The 18,784-nt window shown below is 43.9% G+C and overlaps 1 protein-coding gene across 1 annotated transcript; it reads left to right on the forward strand.

Annotated features, from left to right (window-relative positions):
* Nucleotides 1–151: 151 nt before the first annotated feature.
* On the forward strand, nucleotides 152–15,822 carry cckbrb (cholecystokinin B receptor b). The gene is made up of 5 exons (XM_071905253.2): nucleotides 152–314; nucleotides 9,539–9,790; nucleotides 11,370–11,631; nucleotides 12,363–12,490; nucleotides 14,093–15,822. Exons 1-5 carry the CDS (start codon nucleotides 152–154, stop codon nucleotides 14,629–14,631), a joined length of 1,344 nt encoding a protein of 447 aa, XP_071761354.2. The 3' UTR covers nucleotides 14,632–15,822.
* The last annotated feature ends 2,962 nt before the right edge of the window (nucleotides 15,823–18,784 follow it).

The raw sequence follows: 18,784 nt of genomic DNA on the forward strand, positions 1-18,784 counted from the left end.
GGAAAGTTGCGAATAGGCTGTGACATGCCTCGTCCTCATACAGTAGACCAACTGTGAAGGACTATGGATGCAGTCTCCAGTTATTTTACCCCTTCAGAGGCACAAATTCATAGAATGTCTGTTTTGAACTTTTTGTAAGATTTTAAACAAAATGGATTTCTATGCGCTGAACGAGACGTCTGCGCCCTCGGAGTGCGTCGGAGCGCAGAGTGATGCGCTACAGAACGGAACCGGTAACGGGAGCTTGGAGCCCGCAAACAGCACCTGCGGTAACGCGTCCACTCTCCTCATACCACAGCGCGTGAAGCAGAAAGGTGAGCGGACATAGAGACAACTCAGTATTTACTATATGGGACAGCGATGTGGTGGTAAAGCTGGATAAACCTCCAGTCGGTGAGGCAAACAAAACTCAATTATGACTCAATTATATTTCAGAAAAGCAAATACAGCTTTCCTTAAAAGACAATGTGCTCTTATGACTATACTATTAGGCCTAAGATGTTTACTCTGAATTTAGGTCATTAAGATTAAGATTCAAATGTCAGGCTAAAATGTGGGCAAACTCTATTCTGCAAATAAAAAGGTGGGTAAACTGAGTTTAAGTGGGTTTACCCTCCACTGCTTCCTTGCTTCTGAAAGTCAGAATTTGTTCAACTTCTATTCATAATTAAAAATACAGTATCTTTTTTAAAAGGTTAAAATGAATCATTAAAACATTGCAATTATTTTTGCAATCATTGAGTTTGATGGATAATTTTATATGAAATATTGTTAACATACTGGTGAAATGGACCCTGTAAATAAATTATACATTATTTCACTCTCTGTTCACGATTGGGTATTTTCCTATAGCCTATTTCAACAGGGAAAAGCAGATAGGGTTAGAGACAGAGAGATCACAGAGAATCACAGAAAGTGTCACAGTCAGGAATCAAACCCCGACCACACGGGGGTTTTATCCATGGGTTGGACAGTTGGCTTCCTAGTGGTCTGTGCCACACGATTGTGTCGTGCCCTACCTCTCAGATATTCAATTTACTGTATTTTTTACAAGCTGCTTCTGAACAAGATGCCCTGCTGATTGAAGTGGCTCAGCGTATCACTCGTGCTCCTCCCTCCCAGTCCTGAGGCCAGCTGCTACTTTATCAATCAACACTTTCTATTTTGGTCCACCTTCATGCCTTAATGGTTGTTTGCCACTGTTTCCATGTGTTTATGGTGTGTGTCTGTGTGTGTGTGCGCACATGTGTGAAAGAGAGAGCAGAGAGATTACGTTCATTATGTATGTGACTGAGATAACTCAATATCAGATCCTCTGCAGTGATGAGACAAACGTGTACTCTCGACTGCACACACACACACACACATACACACACACATATTCTGAATGATTTAATTCTCATTTCAATCATTGCCACTTTTACCTGCCACCTCTCTTATCTGCTGATGATTATCCATAAAATCCATTAATCCATAAAATTCCAACATTTCATGGAATTTTGGTTGCTTAATCCATTTTTATGCTGCACTATTGAGTAAGTTATTGTTTCACCCACGCCCCATCTCTCTCACAGATCCTCTCACTGTGTCTTCTGTCTGGTTAGGCTTTTCACTGCCTTGTTACTCTCTATATTTAGCATGCCCATGGTATCTTCTTCTAACTGGACCGCACACACACACACCCTGCAAGAGAGCAATGAGGATATCTAACTCTGTGCAGCTGCTGTCACCATCATCACTCAGCCAGTCAGTCACTCAATCAATCAGTTGATTACTCTCCTGCCATATTCACTCTCCACTAATCATCCTTTCCCTCCGTCTCCTTCTCTCTCTGTTTTAGTCCAGTCAGCTTGTGTTTACGGAGCTGAGAGTCGACTTGTGTCACATTCAGAGCGGATTCCCACTCGCATCCACAGCAGCACTCACAGGCGACCGACTATATATTTCTAGAATCTATAAAAATGTCCACATCTTACCTAGTGTGTTGTTGCGTGCGATTGTGCTCTCATATTGATTGTGTAATTTAGGGGTAATTCAGTTTTTTTTATTCCCCATTCAACAGTAGGAGGTAATTACGTTGGGAGATGATGAACTGCGACTAAAGCGGGGGTATCAGTCGCTGGCAGGACCAAACCACTGCACCTCCTCTCCTCCCCCTCCCTCTCCCTCTTCACCAGGCGGCTCATTCCTGCCAAAAGACATTTAGACCAGAAAAACCCTCTACTTTCTATTTCTCTCACTCCCACCGCCTCTTTCCGCACCCCACCTCTCCTGTTTGTGTACATCAACCCCCCCGTCTCCATCATTCACACCCTCTCATCACACTCTGCTGCGTGAAAGCCGAGGTGTTTAATACATGCCTGCGCTGCGCCGAGCGGCCACGATTGTCTTTTGTATTCTGAGTTTCCCGACTGAGAGCACCGGGGGCTCGGTGGTTTCTGCTATGTGTTGTAGTCTGTCGGTCAACAGACAGAGGTCTTCTCTCGCTGGCTCCATCAACTGCTGTGCAGAGCACTTTGGCTTAGTGGAGTCTGATATGACATTTGCTGTGCTGGATTAGCCACTAGCTCTGACATTTACCAATATCTCACTCAGACAGGAACAGAGCTGCATGGCTTTTCCTTGATAGATGCAGTGACACCAGGGCCAACTGGGATGGACACTGACACAGATTGTGTGTGTGTGTGTGTGTGTGTGTGTGTGTGTGTGTGTGTAAAAGAGAGAGAGAGAGCAATTCATAGTCAATAGATTTTCTGATTTATTTCAGGAGTAAAACAGATGAAACCTAAAATATTCATGGATTGTCACCGAACCTCATTATTAATTCAACTAGTGTTTCACTGCAATTCTAATAATGGCTTCAACCCTTGTAGTTAAAATTCACCCAATTTATTTTACTTTTCAAGTGCATATAATTCTTACCAATGAATCTGTTCAGAGGGCATTCACATTCAACACTTAACCAGCTGGTAAAATTATAATAACGATGTGCTGGACTTTTAACAAGAATTAAATTCTACAAGAGGTGGAAACGTTTTAATGGAGTTTGCACAATTGAATTTGAACTGTGCTGTATAAAGTGTGTGGGCTGCGTCTCTCTCCGTCGTTCTCTGAGCTCCACGTGAGTGGTTCTAATAAAGCAGACATCCTGTAGGTATGTGCACACCTCTGAGTGCTAGCATGTTTACTCTAATGCTAACTAGTGATGTCTAACCAAAGCCACACCGCCGTGGTCTCTCCTTCCCCCGACTTCCACTTGGACTGGCTTTACTAAAATGTTCACAACCCAAATTAGTTTGTCTCTTCTAGAACTCTCTTGCAAGAACAACTTTGAAGATGATAAAGCACATCACAGTCAAAGCACAGCGTAGCATTGTAAAAAACTAGAGAAACCGCAGGCCTAGCTGTTTGAGTGTCTCTGTTACCGACAGTACTGCTTTATCAAATCAAACATCAATCAAACATTCCTGTAAACCTAGGCCGCGTGCCAACACTATTAATTTCAGGAAGTAAACAGTCTCGTTGAACATCGTATGCTTTTGTATCACAATGAATGGGTCGGCTGAATCTGTGGAATAGAAGACTACAGAAATACTATACTGTATCAAAATAATCATCAGAAAACTTCATCTTTGCCATGTATTGGCTATGGGATACCGGTCCAGCATTGGTAAGGAAGGTGATTAAGGAGATTGCCTCTGTTCTCCACATGGCTGGCAGGAGCAGCTATTGTAAATGCAGGCCTGAAGGAACTGGTAAATGTGCTCAGGGAGTTATCGCTGTTCCCTGCACAGCCAGCAAGCGCACAGGAAAGCTAATTGGCTTCGATTAGGCTGAAGCTGGTGCAACATATTTCATTAGGCAGGGAAAGAATTAGAGAGAGAGAGAGAGGGAAAGACAGACGGACGGAAAGAGAGAGAGGAGAGGGAGGGAGAGGGTAAACGTGTGTGCTCACAATTAAACAGTTCTTAGGTGCTGCCATTTCCCAGCACATTCTAATGAGGAAACCCTGATGTTCTGTCAGCTGAACAGAACACACTGTGTGAGAGCGCACAGCTTTTTATTTGTATGTGAGTGCGCAAGACAGATGGAGAGACAACATGTGTCATTAGATGGGGAGAGAATGTGTGTGTGTGTGTGTGTGTGTGAGAGAGAGAGAGAGAGAGAGATTGATGATTGATTGACTTACTGACTGACTGACCAAGCTGAGCTGGAACCCATCACTAGTCCTACTGATGATAGAAACTCCATTTCAGAGTGGTTGGACTCTGGAGGCAGGTGCACTAAATCAGCTCAGCGAAGTGTCCTCTTTCCACCATGAACTTTAATATCACAGCCACACACCTGCCCATATGGATTTGAAGAAACCAAATCCTCCTTTTGAAGTTCCTCTTAAACTTCATGTGAGCTTTTGAGTGGTGGTATGGATACAGATTGTAACAGTTCAACCTGAACTTAGCGCTGCCCTGCCAAACAGATCGATGCAGCTGAGATTAAACGGCCCGGCCGGCTGGGCACAATCCACAAAGTTACATCCCAGGTGGATTATGTCCATGCGAGTCAGGGGAGGACAGAGTCAGTGACAGCTTCAGTATTTGTGTGAACAAGAGTGACACAGACCGAGGGAAAGATGGATATTATATTTTGTCTATTATAAAGCCATTTTTGATGTTAAGAATCAATGATGTGTGGCCCTAATGATCCTTAAAGGATAACCTTTAGATGACTGATGAGCTGGAAGACATGAATTAAGGATATTGTAATTACCCCTGATTCTTTTAGAATAAAACATTTAGATGGCCTGTGGGTGAAGAACAACTCTCCTTCCCTACTGTGGCGCAAAATGAATAGCTGTTCTGCTCACGCATTTTCAAGTGATAGAAAATGTCACCAGAAATGAGTCATACAGCTTGAAAATGTCTCCAACTGGATTGAGAATTAATTTCACTCATTTCACTTATCTCAACCCAGCGCCTGGGTTGTGGCTGTGGCTGGCCCGCCGCTTTGCTGCTGTTGTTGTTTAAAGCTTTCCACTTTTAATTGAGAGTGGAAGGAGAGGAAATGGAGACAGAAGAACCAGCAAGGCAAGGCAAACCGCAGAAAACGCCTGAGATGGAAAAGGGGAGACATCAGGGGAGCCTATATCTACGTATGGCAGCACAAGAATATGCTGAAACTTCAGAGGAAAGGAAGTGCACTGGAAGAGATAAAGAGAGTGCGGCTGTGGTTTTGAGGAGAGTAGACCAGGGTTCCCATATTCACTTGAACATCAAATTCAAGGACTTCAATGACTTCCAAGATCTTGTGTGTTGAGATTCAGGACCTCAAAAGTGGCATAATGGGGTAAGACATGACATTAGTAAAAATTGGACATTGTAGATGAAGTCCTGGTTTAATCAACATTGTTTTTCCCAGGATGGGAAGTGTTGATGATAGAATGGAGAGATATTTTAATTAAAATCTATAATCTTTTAAGGATTATGAAGGCCCATGATAGACCTTCTCTTTAATTTGCCAGTCCCTTTGAGGATATCTTTGATGGTATATGTGCAGGGGATTAAGGCCTGTGGGTGTTTGGTTGCTCGTGCACATCTACAACTGTGTGAATGAAGTTTGTCTGTGTGTGCGATACATTTGCGCCGTGTTGATCTCACACACTTGGGAGTCTCTAATCCGCAGGGCACAGACGCAGTAGGCAACCTGTTTAGAGCATTGTGTCTCTGCAGGGGGGCGAGGTGAAGTTAAGGGAGAGGGCAGAGAGCAAAGGCTTTCCCAGGATATGGTCCAATGAAGCCCCTAACGGCTTAGGGCTCAGGCTTTGGGCTGCAGGTCCTGCATTTCAAGAGGCTGTCACAAGTTTATTCTGTGCTCTCCCTCGATTCCTTTTCTGTACCGTTAAAGACAAGATAGGTTAAAGGAGCAATTTAAATTCAGAGGCTGTATTTTACCCTGCGGTCTCACCAGGTGTTCACACCACATCCACCTTGAGAAACTTGCCACTGGAAGGTCTATGTATGTCTGTTATTGACAGAGGCAAGCTAGATTGGTTGTTTCTTGGCAAGGAAAAGTTGAAAACCACTCAATTTGAGAAATCATTCAAATCAAATTTATTTTTATTGCCTATGGCAGACCATTCAGTATTTGTGAATATGAATGCTCCTTTCATTCATAATGTTGAAGATGAGTGATTGGACAGGAATCACCCATTCAATCATGAGAGGCTAAGAGACTAATATCGTCAAGTCATACTGATGCAGTGCCAGGAGCCGCTTCACTGACTGTGAATAAGACACTCACTTGGACATATTGTACAGGTTGGATCTGAACTCTTGCATCCAAGTAATTTTTATGCTGTGGCAGGTATTCCAAACCAGAAAAGACACCCTGATCTCCAGAAAACCTTCCTGGATTCACCACAGTCACTTTTTCTATCTTTTCCACTTCATTCATTGTTGAGCTGTACACTGGTGTGACATTACAGATTAATGATGATGATGACATTCATTAGTCCTAGCAGGAAATTTAACTTGTACATCATCAACAACAGCATGACGATAAAGGCAATACATCACAACACAATAGTGAACAGCAACATATAAGACATCACATAAATATTCACAGGGAAGATTTGTTCAGCAGCTGTATGGTTTTTGGTATGAAGGTCCTGTTTGCTCTTGTTGTTCTGTATAATGGGGGTCTGAGTTCATAGTTAGCGACCAGTGCAGACTCTTCTCACTAATTTCTGGGAGACAGCAGTGAATGCTCACCGATAAAGACTTTGCTCGGACATAGGAATAACATATTTCAAAGCTAAGGTTCAGATAGATAACAGGAGGGAATGGTGTTCAAGTTAACTTTCAATTACTATGCAAAAACTTTGAAAATGTTTTTGCTTTCAATTCATGGCCTACTATTAGACCGACAGTCTAAACTAGCAATCTCTCATGCAGAAAAACAAATTGTTTGAAGAAATCACTGATGCTTTATATTATACACACACACACGCACGCACAGGCCCGGATTAACACAGTGTGGTGCCCTAGGGTGACTTCACTTGAAGTGCCCCCCTCCGTCCACTTGACACGCAAAAAAGTGAAATTTACTATGGCAATAAAGATCATAGATTTACATTAACTTAAACAGTACAGGCTCAACACACATACTGCAGACAAATGTAAGACAATGTACTAACCAACAAATTACTCTACACCATAGATTGACTTGACCCTACAAATGTCATTTTAGGCTTTACACACAGAGCTATACTGTATCAAATTTGAAATGGTGGAAAATTTGTTTCCACCATAAATTTTCAAAGGCCTGAATGAAGACTAAATGCCAAACCATTACAGAGCATGACTAAAAAAATCAAAATACAAAAAATAGAAAAAAATCATTAAACAGACATCTAATGCAACTTAAGCACCACAGACAAGGCCCCACATACCACCAAATAAAGTAAGCTCAATGACTGTAGCAAGCAGTCACTTCAGGTGAGGTGATGTGACAGTGGGAACTGCAGAAGGTGAGAGGAGCAGCACATTGAGACAATGGGATGGACCTGGACTTTTGTCCAGACCAGCCCACCACAATCGGCCGGACAGCAACCATCCTTGCTGGTGATTTCCCAACACAACCTGTCAGCTCCGTGGCTCTGACTGAACTGTGCCAGTTAGGCTATTTGATGTGAGTTTGTTTAATGTGGCACGGCTTCCCGGTTGGGTGGGGTTCGCGTTTTTAAGCACTGTGATTGGCTCAAAGGTCCAAACACCGCCCAGCTGGCAAAGTTGGTGTAAAAACTAACCAAACCAGTTGTTTAAGCCACCAAATTTTGACTGCTCAATCTGTATTTATTTTTTCTGAACCGGAACGCGCGTTCCGTCGTCAGATTCACTCTCGGATTGCCGTTCCAGTGCGTTCTGGCCCCATGACACCCTCTCACTCTGTTTATAGAGTAGATAGAGCGGCCCACCTGGAATTGTCCCGGTAGTCCCGATGGCCAGTCCATCCCTGAATGTATTGCAACATCACAAACCGCGCATCCAGTTCAAAGAGAAAACCTTTCCACAAGCATCAACTCGACCAGTTCGTTCTTCACTCTTTTAAGTTGTGAAAAAGATCTCTCACCCTTACAGTTAGTAACATGCAGGTTAAGAAAAGCCTGACTGCGGCAAACACACTTGGGAAAGTAGTTTTCAGCCTACCTTTTCTTAGCAGCTCCTCCGTGAAGGGGTTTTCTCTTACCGCACAAAATGCTTCAACTGGACAAATTCAAATGTGATGGGGAGGCGGGGGGGCACCTACACACCAACCACGATTCTTTCTCTTTATGCATATTCTTTTTTATTATCAAATGTTAATTTTGGCCGCGTATGCATTCCCTCCAGAGAGTAGGCCTAATATATAAAGAAAATATGACAAAGCTTATGAAGGTATAATTGTGGTTTGAATGTGTGGTGCCCCCCCGACAAGGCAAATTGGCTGGTGCCCCCGGGCACTCGCCCGATGCGATATATGGATAATCCGGCCCAGCGCACGCACACACACGCACACACACGCTCACGCACGGACACACACGGACACAAACACACAGAGGGAAGGTCTACAAGAGATTGTGTAGTTATACTTGGCACCACCATGCAGCTCCAGGCTGTTAGGATCAATACAGACACAGTGATAGTATTGATCATTATGTAGAACAGTGCTGATGAATTTGAGCTGTTAACAGATCTTCTCCCTAAATCACCCTCTTCCAGGCTTCCTCCAAGAGGCTTATAATGGGCCATACCATGGGCCTTATGAATACAGAATCATCACAGACACATCCAGCAGGCATCACTTTAGCACAATAACACACAGATTGTGATTGTATATTTACAGTGTAAATAAATGGGAAGCCAACAGTACCAACTGGTCCATGTAAGCTGCATGCAAAGTGTCATCTTTTTGCTAAACATCCCTTTGAGGACAAACATCTCAATAAAATCACTTAGGCGGTCCACTATAGTTTTCTAGTTTAGTTATTGCCATAGTTCCTAAGTGTTACAGGGTCCATTTGATAGTTTGTCCCAAACGATGTGTTCATATGTTGTTCATGGTCCCATGCTATCTCAGACACCGCTGGTCAGATGCATCTCACCACTGTGTTTCAGCATTTTCAAACACTAATTGGCCCAAGGGGTGCGCAACTATTACAGGTCAAAACAAGGAGACAACATGTTTACTGTTGCCTTGTTCTTTACAACAGCAAGAAGTTATGAGGTAAAATTGAATGGAAAGTGACAAAAAAACAAAATAAATTTTCCCATGCGGGTGGGCATGGCCAGGAACACGTACTATCATAAAGCAGAGGGTAAGGCATGAGGGAAAGGCTTCTGGTAATGGCCACTGTCATGTCCTTCCCTCTCCCCCAGTATGTGAAGTATAGTTCTTCTTATCTCCCTATTAATGTCTCTCCTTTTGTCTGCCATCCCTTCTCTATCACCCCCTACACCCCTGTTTCCCCCCCTGTCTCTCCCCCTGCCCTGTCCCGTACCAGATGAGGACCACACACTACGGATCCTGCTCTACTCGCTCATCTTCTTTCTGAGTGTGTTTGGCAACCTGCTGATCATCGTGGTGCTGACAGTCAACAAGCGCATGCGCACCGTCACCAACACCTTCCTGCTGTCGCTCGCCGTCAGCGACCTAATGATGGCCATCTTCTGCATGCCCTTCACCCTCATCCCCAGCATCCTCAAGGACTTCATCTTCGGAGCCGCCATGTGCAAGATAGTGTCCTACCTCATGGGTGAGAGAGGGGAAGGGTGGTGAGGGAAAGGTGAATGGAGGGGAGAGGTGGAGGGTTGGAGAGGTGAGTGGAAGGGAAGGATGAAGGTCAGAGAGGGGGATTGGAGTGCAGGAGAGGTGACATATTGGAGTTGAAAGATAGGATGGGAGGAGAGAGTGGAGAGGTGAGTGGAAGGGAAGGATGAAGGGTGAGAAAGGAAGATCAGAAGGCAGGAAAAGATGAAAAAAAAAACTGGAGGTGAAGTATAGGGGTTAGAAGAAGGGTGAAGGGATGAAGGGTTTCTTCTTTTATGCTCGTCATCATCCTCTACATCCAGTATTATACTTGGATTTCAGTTACCTACTATCCTTTAAAAAGTACCAAAATTTGTGCTGATTTTGTGTCATCAATTATTTCTAAGAGCAAGTGTCACTTTTTTCAAATGATGAAAATCTCCCATTTGAGCAAAACTCTTCATAAAAGGAATGGAAGAAATAGAATTAAAGAAAGAAAAAAACTAGAGTTAAAAAAAACCCCACAGATCCCTGGATTTTCAAGTAACTCATGGTCTCATGAAAGATTTTCAAGCTCCCCTGCACTTGAAAATGAAATCCTGCACTCATTGATGAAACGATGGCATGGAATAAAATTGAAAACGTAGAGTGCATGAAAATGGAGAAGTAAATAGGTAAGGGAATCGCTGGAGTCAGAGACGGGGAGAATAACAACGGAGCGGCTAATATGAAATGGATGTTGAGAGACAGAGAAATGAAAAGATTATAACGAGAACAGGAAAATTGTGCAGGGACTCCAGCCAGAATGAAGACAGAGAGAGATGGCACCTGTTGAAAGAAAAGAGAAAAGGTGGATTAAAACTGAAGTACAGGTTCCACCGGTCTGTGCAGGAGGGAGAGCCATCATTAGGATGCACAGTGGAAAAGTGGGCAGGCCCATGGGGAGGGAGACTGTTGGCTGATTGTTCTTGGCTTCAGCTGGCCGTGCTCTCCAGCTGCTCCCTTAGGTCCAGACAGTGTATCGCATCACTGGGCCCTGGCTCTCTCTCCCGCTCCCTTACAAACAGACACACACACACACACACTCGCCACGCCAATACCCATCCACTATCTCTGCCTCTTACCGCCTCTCTCTTTCTTTCCCTATCTCTCTCACACACACACAGCCCCGTGTTTGTATTATATTCTAGCAGAGGATGTGGATTAGACAGGTAAAGAGTAATTTCCCCTGTCTTGCCCCTGTCAGGAGGGAGACGGGAGATCACATCAGTGGCCCGGGCCAACATGATTTCCTCCACCACAAGACCCTGATAAGCATCTCCTCCTCCCCTCCATGCATCACATTCATGCCTAACGGAGGCAGAGTGTGTAGGCACGTCTTCAGAGAGCGACACATTTTGTTCTCTGTTTTGTTTGCCGATATTAAGTTGCAGATATACATTTGCATGTTATTATTTTTTTTGTTAGGTAGCTCTTGCATTCAGGAGCTCATAACTTTTGATTTTCCACATAATAGATATCTGATAACAGACAGCACCACCTATGTTTACAAATTTTTTAATCATCTCTGTTTTCTTCTCATACAGGCATATCAGTGAGCATCTCCACGTTTAGCCTGGTTGCCATAGCGATTGAGCGCTACAGCGCCATCTGTAACCCTCTGAAGTCACGGGTGTGGCAGACCCGGTCCCATGCCTATCGGGTGATTGCCGCTACATGGGTTTTGGCCTTTGTCATCATGATCCCGTATCCAATAGTCAGCCACTTAAACTCTTACCAGCGGCCTGACAACACCACCGCACACCAGTGCCGCCACAGGTGGCCCCGCGCAAAGGCGGAGCAGACCTGGTGAGTGTTTTATTGGTCTGTTTGACAACCCAAAGCATTCCTAAACACAGTTTTACTACTGTGCTCGACATGACAGATAATGCGGTTAAAACGTTGATACTTAGATCCGCTGAAAGGATGAGGTGCTTGGTGAGCTTCTTTATGGAAGGACAACAAGCAGTTCACTAGTGTCATGAATTTAATTTGCCAGGGTAACCCAGCGCACTACAGAACATAAAAATGCAACTTCACAGAAAACAAGTTTGTAGTCAGATGAACTCTCCTATCAAAGCGAATCATCAGTAAATCTTTTTTTTACTGTCCTGCACTTGGCTTCTGGACGTGATAATGTTTGGAATCTAATAAACTTTAGATGAACTGCTTCTGTGTGTGAGAGATAGTCTGTGTACCTTACAACGAGGTATGCTGCACGCTCTTTTACTTCCATGTTTGGACCTGGAGCCTTTTTGAGCAGCTCTCAGCTCCTGTCCGCTGGGCGTTTCATGGAAACATCAGACAACAACATCAGCAGATGAACAGACTGAGATGTTTCAGTGTGTTTTTGTCTTGTTTTGGAATTAGGATGGTACAGGCTTTGGGCTAATTTCTGTTGCTTGTTGCTTGTATGATGCTTGTGCTTGTATTAATCTGTGCGTGTGTGTCTTTACGTGTGCATGTGTTAACGTGTACAGCCGTGTGTATGGGTATGTTGGGATATTTAACAAGGTGCCTCTCTTATGCATCTCTCCAAGGTACATTCTGCTGCTGTTGGTGCTGTTTGTGATTCCGGGGGTGGTGATGATTGTGGCCTACGGACTCATCTCCAGGGAACTTTACAGAGGCATCCAGTTTGAGATGGGCCTGAAGAAAGATTCAACTGGTGAGGACATGCACACTGATTGTGAAAAACATGAGGAAAATATTAGACTCTATCCTTCTAGTAGACCGGCCAGGTCAATCCAGGCGAGAGCCATGATCCCTTATTGATTTCATCTAATGATTTCAGTCAAAGAAGGGAAGAGATGCAGATGACGAGGAGCAGGCAGGGTAAAGAAGATTTTTTAAGCTTGAGACAAATGAGACGGATTTGGCAAAAGGGGGAACAATTCAATATTAGCAAGGTGGTCCGTCAGTATAGGCTAACATGCAGATACACACAAATAATCAGTAGTATTAATAATAATTAAGTAATAAGTGATTTAGATACTGTATAGAAGTGACTGTACATAAGTGTCAAATCAAGCTCTTAATTCATTTTCCCCTAATGTATTTTAATGTGTTTTGATTGCGATGCAATTGTTTGTTGCATTGAGTCACATTGTGTCTCTCAGTCTATGTCAGCGCACCACTATCTGGGACCAACCAGCCGGGCTCTAATGTCGGAATTTACATCCAGCTGACAGTTTTTATGAACTTCAACTGAATGATGATTTTCATTATAATCACATAGATTTCATTAGCGCTACAATCATTGTAATGTGTGCAGGTTAAGTGTATCATAACCTTTTGTGGGCATGTGAGAGTGTGTCTGGGATGATATAGCAGCATGGAGTGTGTTTGCTGATGTTCCATTAGAGGATGGAATTGGCTGGCAGCTGCGGGCCTGGACATCACCATCTGTTTGGTCTCAGAGAGAAAGAGAGGGGGGTTGTCAGGTGATCCAAAAAAGAGCGAGAGAGGGAAAAAAGCAGGGGGTAAAAAAAAATGGAACCAGACAAAAATGGAACGATAAGGAAATAAATGAGTGTTTTTAAAACACCCTGCTTTGAAATGTGTTATATTTTGTAATCCAGGAGGATTGGCCAGCAAATTGAGGATATCCTCTCTGCAAATGCCACTTTCTGTTTATTTGTGCTTGCTTAAGGTCTATTACTTTATTCAGTCTCCTCTCATTTGTGGAGAAGCTTTTCCTTAAAAACACAGCTGACTTTGGAGATGCAAAGCAACACGATTAAATGTGATTAATATATAGCAATTTTCCCTGAGGGATGATTACTGTGATTCAGCAATAACGGACTGTTTAGCTGAGTCACTGCTCTGCCCATTAAGGTGAGCAGCTGCCTTTTAAGAGCTACGATTCACTCAAAATCATTTCCTGTGAGACCTTAACTGGTTGCAATTTTCAGAAACGGAAGAGAACAAACCAGGGGCAAGAGGAAAATACAGTACATTCACAGCTGGGACCCTGTGTGTGTGTGTGTGTGTGTGTGTGTGTGTATGAGAGAGCATTTGTGTGGTGTGCGTTGATGTTTGTGTGTGCTCACGTATATGTGTATGTGTGTTGCATGCGTGTGTGTGCGTCATCACAGAGCTGTGTTTTCTCTGATTTGTTTACCTCATGATTTTAGAAACCGAGCAACTGACCTCAACGTGTTTACGTCCCCATGTCAGATAAATGTGTTATTACAGAAATGCTCCTCCACAGTCCTCCTTGCTTCAGAGGTGAACTCTCTCCTGCCTCCCTCTGCTTTTCCATGTACAGGAGTGAAGAACGGCCTGACCTCCACTGTGTCTAGTGGCAGCGATGATGGAGACGGTTGCTACGTTCACGTGGGCCAGCGGCCCCACTCGATGGAGATGTCCACCCTGGCCACCTCAGGCGGGGCGCCCAAGGCAGAGCGGCCACGCAGCAACACGTCCGAGGCCAAGCTGGAGGCCAAGAAGCGAGTGATCCGCATGCTGGTGGTGATCGTCGTCCTCTTCTTCCTCTGCTGGATGCCGCTCTACTGCGCCAACACCTGGCGGGCCTTCGATGACATCTCCGCCAAGCACGCCCTCTCAGGAGCGCCCATCTCTTTCATCCATTTGTTGTGCTACACCTCCGCCTGCGTCAACCCCATCATTTACTGCTTCATGAACACGCGTTTCCGCAAAGCGCTGCTCACCACTTTCTCTTGCTGCGCTGCGCCTTGCCGCCGCCGCCGTCGTGGGCTACGGGACAACGAGGAGGATGTTATGGCAACAGGAGCATCCATGTCCAAGTTCAGTTACACTACAGTCAGCACCATGGGAACCTGCTGAGAGAGATGGATGCAGGCACGACCCAGAGGAGACGGTTACTAAGGCAACGCAGCACCACACATCTTTTGTCTTTAGGCCAATCTGTACATGTAGGAACAGTAATGCACAGTGGAAAAACAGGCCACATGATGCAACATTAAAGGGAGACTCCTCCTACGATATTGGGCAAAATTATGTTGGGGCATTTAATGAAAACCCAGTCCTGCTGGGTGAACACTTCCAAAGCTATATTAAAAAGCAAGAAAAAAGAAAAAAGAAACACTGGGTATACATTTATCTCTTGTCACAGTGGACCAAGGCAAATTGCTTGCTTATGTTTACTGTGGGGAAGTGATGTCTGGGAGGGCTGTGTGTGTGTGTGTGTGTGTGTGTGTGTGTGTGTGAGGATGTGCGTGGGAGTAGTGGCGGTTGTTGGATAGGTGTGTGTGTGTGTGTGTGTGTGTGTGTGGGGGGGCATCCTTGATAACTTACAAGTCATTATGTAGCTATAGGAATAGGAAGACCATTTGCTACGTAATTTCTCAATTTTATTTTATATTTTGCTGTCACAGTTGCTAATGTTTATCTGTGTTGATGATGGTAATGGACTTGCCTTGTGGACTAAGTGCCTGCTTATAAATGCTATGTTCTATTTGTCTACTGTGGACTGCCTCATTCATCATAGACACTATAGTCATAGGCAACATTACGACATACATTTTTAACTGGAGGGGTTTGGAAGTGGAGTTGAAAGACCAAGTTCAAAACAACATCTTCTTCTAAACAAACTCATAGCCTTGCCCGAAAACTGGGAGTTTCCTCCAGATGGGAACTGATGAAGGGAGTGATGTATTAGCTCTGCACTGCTCCAGTGTTCATGGAAAACAACTCAATGGTATAAACAGCTTAGATGGAGTTGGTGACGCCTTGTGTTATTGATATGTGCTGTAAGCTGGCCTACATTGTGTGTTTTTAGAGCATCATTTTTCTGTGTATGCTGCAATGTTCGTTGTCTTGTGGCCTTGCTTTTGTACACAGTACCAAATGTTAAAGGGATAACTTGACATTTTGAATTTTAGTGTGTTTCTTTGTCACACTAAGGGAAAAAATGTACTTTACTGATGAGATACTGTACTCAAGACCACCTTAGTTGAGTCCAAGTCAAGACCAAGACCAGAGTGAGTTGAGTCTTTTTCAAGAACACAGCATTTAATTGGCGAAATAAGCCAACTAAATAATCAGTGTTGTAATCCAATCATACCATCCTTTTCATACCATAGAAACCTTTCTTTAAAACCGATCTTCAGACAAAAACTGGTCTCTAGTGCAACAGTTCTCATGTTTCAAGTCTAATGTGAATTTCTTTTTGTCCACAATGTGAAAAGTATGTGAACAGTGCTTGGTGAAGAAAAACAAAATACTATTCAAAATACCGAGGTATCCCTTTGACTTCACCTTTGTTATCATCATAGGCTAGTGCCATTGCAGGTCCGTGCTTTGTGTTCCTCCTATGGTGAGTTTAGACCAAATCAAGGACTTGCCATTTGTATATGGAATTTGTGGTATTGTATCTTATCCATAGAGGTGACTATGTTAAAATTCAAGGCAGATTTTTTTGTGTGTATAGAACAGTAAGCCCACTGCAGCCTTATGTTCCAATAGGAGCAACAGGGGGATCAAGTAATGTGAATGAGTTCAGTGACTGACACAGAACTTTTTGTTTTCTGTGAGTTACTGAGCTCACCTTTCCAGGCTACAGAATATCCCTAGCCAGGTTTTGTAGAAATCTGTCAGGCCCTATCCGCCGTGCCTGACTCTCTGGCTCCTCTACTCGCCTGGCACTAATTGTGTTATGACCTGAACCCTGCCAGGCAGGACGGATGAGCATATTTCACTGAGTGCACCGCAGCACAATGCTGTCAGTGTCACAATAAGAGATGTATGGCCTGCTTCTGTGAGCACTTTTTGATGAACATAGATCTGCCTGCAGCTTTTGAGAAGTCTAAAAAGCTTCTAAGGATTTATTGTGTCCACCATAATTTATTTTTTATTGTGTTTCAATAGGAAATCATATTGATGCCTTACTGCAGGAGATTGACATGAGACAGAGAATTTGATCAGCTGAAACCTCCCTCTGTTGGCTCCATGCCTGGATGTGTTGAGGAAGTCATAAGATTAGCAACTGACAATCTGTTAAATTGGCGAGACTAGGACATTTTCCTTTGCTAATCAATAGTATCTCCTGCTCCCATTCCTGCCATGCACTGAGGGAACCCTGCCTTCAGACATGTTCACTGTAGTGAGGAGGGCAGAGTGACAGCGAGAGCCTTCCCCCGGCTTTCCTCTCATCCCACCGTGCTGACTGAGCCCCTGCCATCCTCACAGCACCAGAGGCACACGTTCATCTGCCTGCCGACATGCGCTGTCTCATTATTCTAGCCGCGCACCGCCGGCTACCGCAGGGGCACCGGGCCTTTGTATGTATGGCTTTGATCTCAAATATGCATATAAAAAAAGAGTGATCACGATACAGTGCGTTTCTAAAGACAATTTTCTAGTCTTAAGACCTAATCTCAAGATCCCAGGGGTAGAATTTGTCTGCAGAATAACCTGGAAAAACAGACGTCTGCTGCCATTAATAGAGTTCTCGCTACCTGTGTAAATATATACACACACACACACACGTACACACGCACACACATGTACACACACATCAGAGTAAACAACAGGCAGGAGATATTTATGCGTCTGCTGGTAGCTTTTCCCAGCCTGTGGAATGCAGTAATGCAATCGTCTGTTCGTGTGTTATTGTTTATGGGTGAGGCTTGGAGAGCTCTTTTCTAGAGAGCTGTAAGAGGCTGATTTCCCAACGGTGTCACAGAGGCTGTTTGATGTTATGACTTGCCCCCCCAATCCTCATCCTGCCACCACACACACACACACACACACACACACACACACACACACACACATACAGAGTACACAATCCAGTTTAAACCAGCTATTATTTATCTTGCTGACAACCAATTACAAGCAATTGCCAATAAATCGTGCTCTCCCCACTTCACATGGTTCAATATTAATTCATGATGACCATGCGCACCAAAGCTCGGTATAATAATGGTAATGGCAACAGAATTGGTAAGGGCTGGATCTCCAATGAGCATGGCGCATTTAACATTCCACTGATGCACAGAAAAATGTGGGACTAAAGGTTACTGTTAATGCAGCATTTGGTCCCATATTTGAATAGGAGGGGAAAAAAATAGTTCTGAGCATAGAAAAGGTCATTTTGTAATGAGAAAGGAATCACATTTGTCACGACAGAATGGCTTTGAAGGCATTCCATCACTCAAGACTGTCGGTGGTCAAATCTTAAGGTTTATAATGGAGGAAAAGTCAGATTTACATTTATGTGTGAAATACATTATATTCATGGACCATGGGTTTAAGTGCAGATGCTTAGGCACATAACAGTAAAATACACGTTGAAAGGCACATACACACAGGACCTTACATTTAGCACACAGACTGTTTAAAGCACAATAAGACAGACACTTATCACACAAACGACACCCTGCAGAAGAGCTCGCAATTGTGATGGATAATGGGTAATAACGGTGTGTGTGTTGAAGGAGTTGCTGAAAAAGAGCATGCATGCTCCTCAGATATTCTTTGGATAGGTAAGGCAAATATACTGGACATACACTTTCAGCATGTTGATCATGCTGCAGATAGGCGCAAGTGAAGGAACAAATACACTAGTGTAAATGCCTGGCGATACTAGTGCTGCTATGGAGTGTAAATGCAACATATGAAGCTGTGTGTGCAAAATGATCAAGCTGTGTTTGGGGGGAGAGTCCTGGTGGTGATGGTAGGGTCATTGTCCAGCGGTGTTCCAGTCCTGAGCCGGGGTGTGTGGAAGATCAGTCAAGGACGGCAGGCTCAGTATGGAGGACAGCTCATGGCAAAATGCTGCAGAGAAAGCTTCTTGGACAGGTGGTTACCAGGGTGGGCAGCGTGTTCAATGAGAGAAAAGCTGATATTTGTAGAGCAAATTTGCCAGACTGGGCAGTGCAGCCAGGGAAATGTGTAAATGAGAAATGTGCTCAGCAGTGGTGAGGAGGGCAAAAAACTTTTAAATTGGTTGAACTATCTGAATGGCAAATAAAAC

The sequence above is a fragment of the Centroberyx gerrardi genome, chromosome 10 (genome assembly GCF_048128805.1).
Source record: "Centroberyx gerrardi isolate f3 chromosome 10, fCenGer3.hap1.cur.20231027, whole genome shotgun sequence".
In the NCBI taxonomy this organism is placed as follows: Eukaryota; Metazoa; Chordata; class Actinopteri; order Beryciformes; family Berycidae; genus Centroberyx; species Centroberyx gerrardi.